This window comes from Sprattus sprattus, assembly GCF_963457725.1.
Source record: "Sprattus sprattus genome assembly, chromosome: 1".
Lineage (NCBI taxonomy): Eukaryota > Metazoa > Chordata > Actinopteri > Clupeiformes > Clupeidae > Sprattus > Sprattus sprattus.
The window spans coordinates 44,151,622-44,153,670 of record NC_137920.1 but is presented as its reverse complement, the minus strand read 5'-3'; the positions used below and the strand labels follow the sequence as shown (position 1 = coordinate 44,153,670).

The 2,049-nt window shown below is 44.5% G+C and overlaps 1 protein-coding gene across 1 annotated transcript in view; it reads right to left on the bottom strand.

Moving 5' to 3' along the window:
• Nucleotides 1-1,407, bottom strand: part of usp28 (ubiquitin specific peptidase 28) — a 74,739-nt gene extending 73,332 nt beyond the window's left edge. The window contains exon 1 of the mRNA XM_080853341.1: nt 1,235-1,407. Coding sequence (XP_080709467.1) covers nt 1,235-1,297 — 63 coding nt within the window. The 5' untranslated portion in view covers nt 1,298-1,407. The remainder of the gene's footprint in view (nt 1-1,234) is intronic.
• Between the last annotated feature and the right edge of the window lie 642 nt (nt 1,408-2,049).

Here is a 2,049-nt window from a genome sequence, read left to right as displayed (position 1 = left end):
ACGTCTTAAAAGCTGACGACCCTAAACAGCGTCTTCAGCCCAGAGACCAAACGAAACGGTGTCAGCTTTCACAACACTGCTTCATATAGGGGTCTCCTGTTTCCGTTTTCGCATTTACAGGGCTGAGGCGCATTTATAGATCTAGGCCATGGAATCAGATCCTAATGACAGGTCATTAATTTAATTTGAACCAGGTGAAAGCCCAACCAGTCCAGTGTCCGAATACTGGATTATAAACGCTAATACATCTGGCCAGGGCAGCCTTTCGAGCGAGTGCTCCTAAATTAAACCCGTGGCCGGAGCAGGTGGGAATGTCGGACCCTGTCGCTGTCATGGCTTCCAGACCCTCCGCCCGGGGGAGGCACATATATGGAGAGCTGGAAGTCGGGGGGGAATTCTGCGCTGCCGCTATTTCGGGAACTGGCACCGATAACAGCAGCGTGTTTATCTGGGCCTCTCTCTGTGACCTCCAGAGGCTTGAGTGACTAAAGCAGGGGCTCGGGATTGGGAAGTGTTTCTCCGGACAAAACAAATGGTGCCTACCGGCAATTTAAGAATGGTGTTACGGAGGAACCATAGAGTCGCGTCAGACATATGGGTCAAATGTGTTACATACGGACTGGTACCAGACTGGTATTCACAATAATAGAGTAACAATACAATAATAAATATGGTTTGATCAGGCTATCAATTAATATGACATTAGGCCACAGACAAGCTTTATGAGTCACTAACTAACCTGGCAGGGAGTATTTTTATAATGCAATAAGCGTGATCATTTCAAAACCCGCTGGTCATTTTAAAAACTTATATTTAATATTCTCAACAAAACGTCACATCACCAAGCCTTCTGGAAATTAACAGGAGTTTCACAGTCTGATTACCGAAGTGCACCGATGCAGTGTTAAGACACAACAGTCATTACACCTAATGCCAGGTTATGCTATGCTGCTCAGAGTGTGTAAACAGTCATTGTGTGAAAGTAGGTATTTTAATCTCATGCAGGGCATACCAAACACTTAATCAAAGTTTTAATACAGTTCACAAAATTAGTGTTTATAAGTGTTGACACATGAGAAGTGCATTCATGAAAATAAACTTGCTTTGGTTAATAAACAAACATATTGCTCACAAACATGCGTAGTTAGAGTTTTTATTGATTTATTGTCAAGCATTCCCCAAGCGCTTGAGCAGGGGATCGATCCGATGCCACAGCACTTCTCCGCTCGCTCACCGAGTTCGCTGAGTTCTCCTCATTCTCGCACTGCTGTAGTTCCACTCGCATGGCAGCAAACATGGGGCTTCTGCTGTTAGCTTGTAAAAGTTTTCCCCCGAATCAATGCCTTCCAAACTGTCCTCGGAGACGTCCGACCTATTCCACGTGTCGCGCGCCCACTCACGGTTGCGACTGGCTCTACTCAGTGCGCGCGGCGCCTCCGAGCGCTCCGTGACGCAAAGGCGTTCTTACGCTCTTAGCCAATTAGAGACTACGTCAAAACTGTACACAAGTGGTTTAACTCGAAGTGTCAAGTGTAACTAAGCCTACGTGCGTGTGAAAAGGGCTTTTTCGCTGTCTGAGGTATGAAACGATACTGCCTTGGGCTACGTGTCCAGTAATGTAGAATGTATTGTCGCAATAGTGTCATGCTTAGTGATGCCAGCCGTTTTCGAATTGCCCTGCCGCTCCCGGGGGGTGGGGGTACCTTACAGATTGCACTAGGTAAACAATACTGTATAACCTCACAACAACTACACACAGCAATACAGCCTATACACCGCCATGACCACTGCCTTATTATAGACGAACCTCTGCCACACAGAACTCAGAACTCAGAACTGTTTATTTGACAGCAACAATATAAGTACAATTTTACGGATGGAATAACATACAATGAATTAGATACATAAAATAAACAAAGAAATTAGATCAGTGTATAGAAAAGTATATGATGCTGTCGGGAGAATCCTATAAGGCTACATATTGTGCCGCTATCATAGGATCCACCCAGAGTAGTTAATTGCTATTAAAATAAATTAAAATAAATTAAT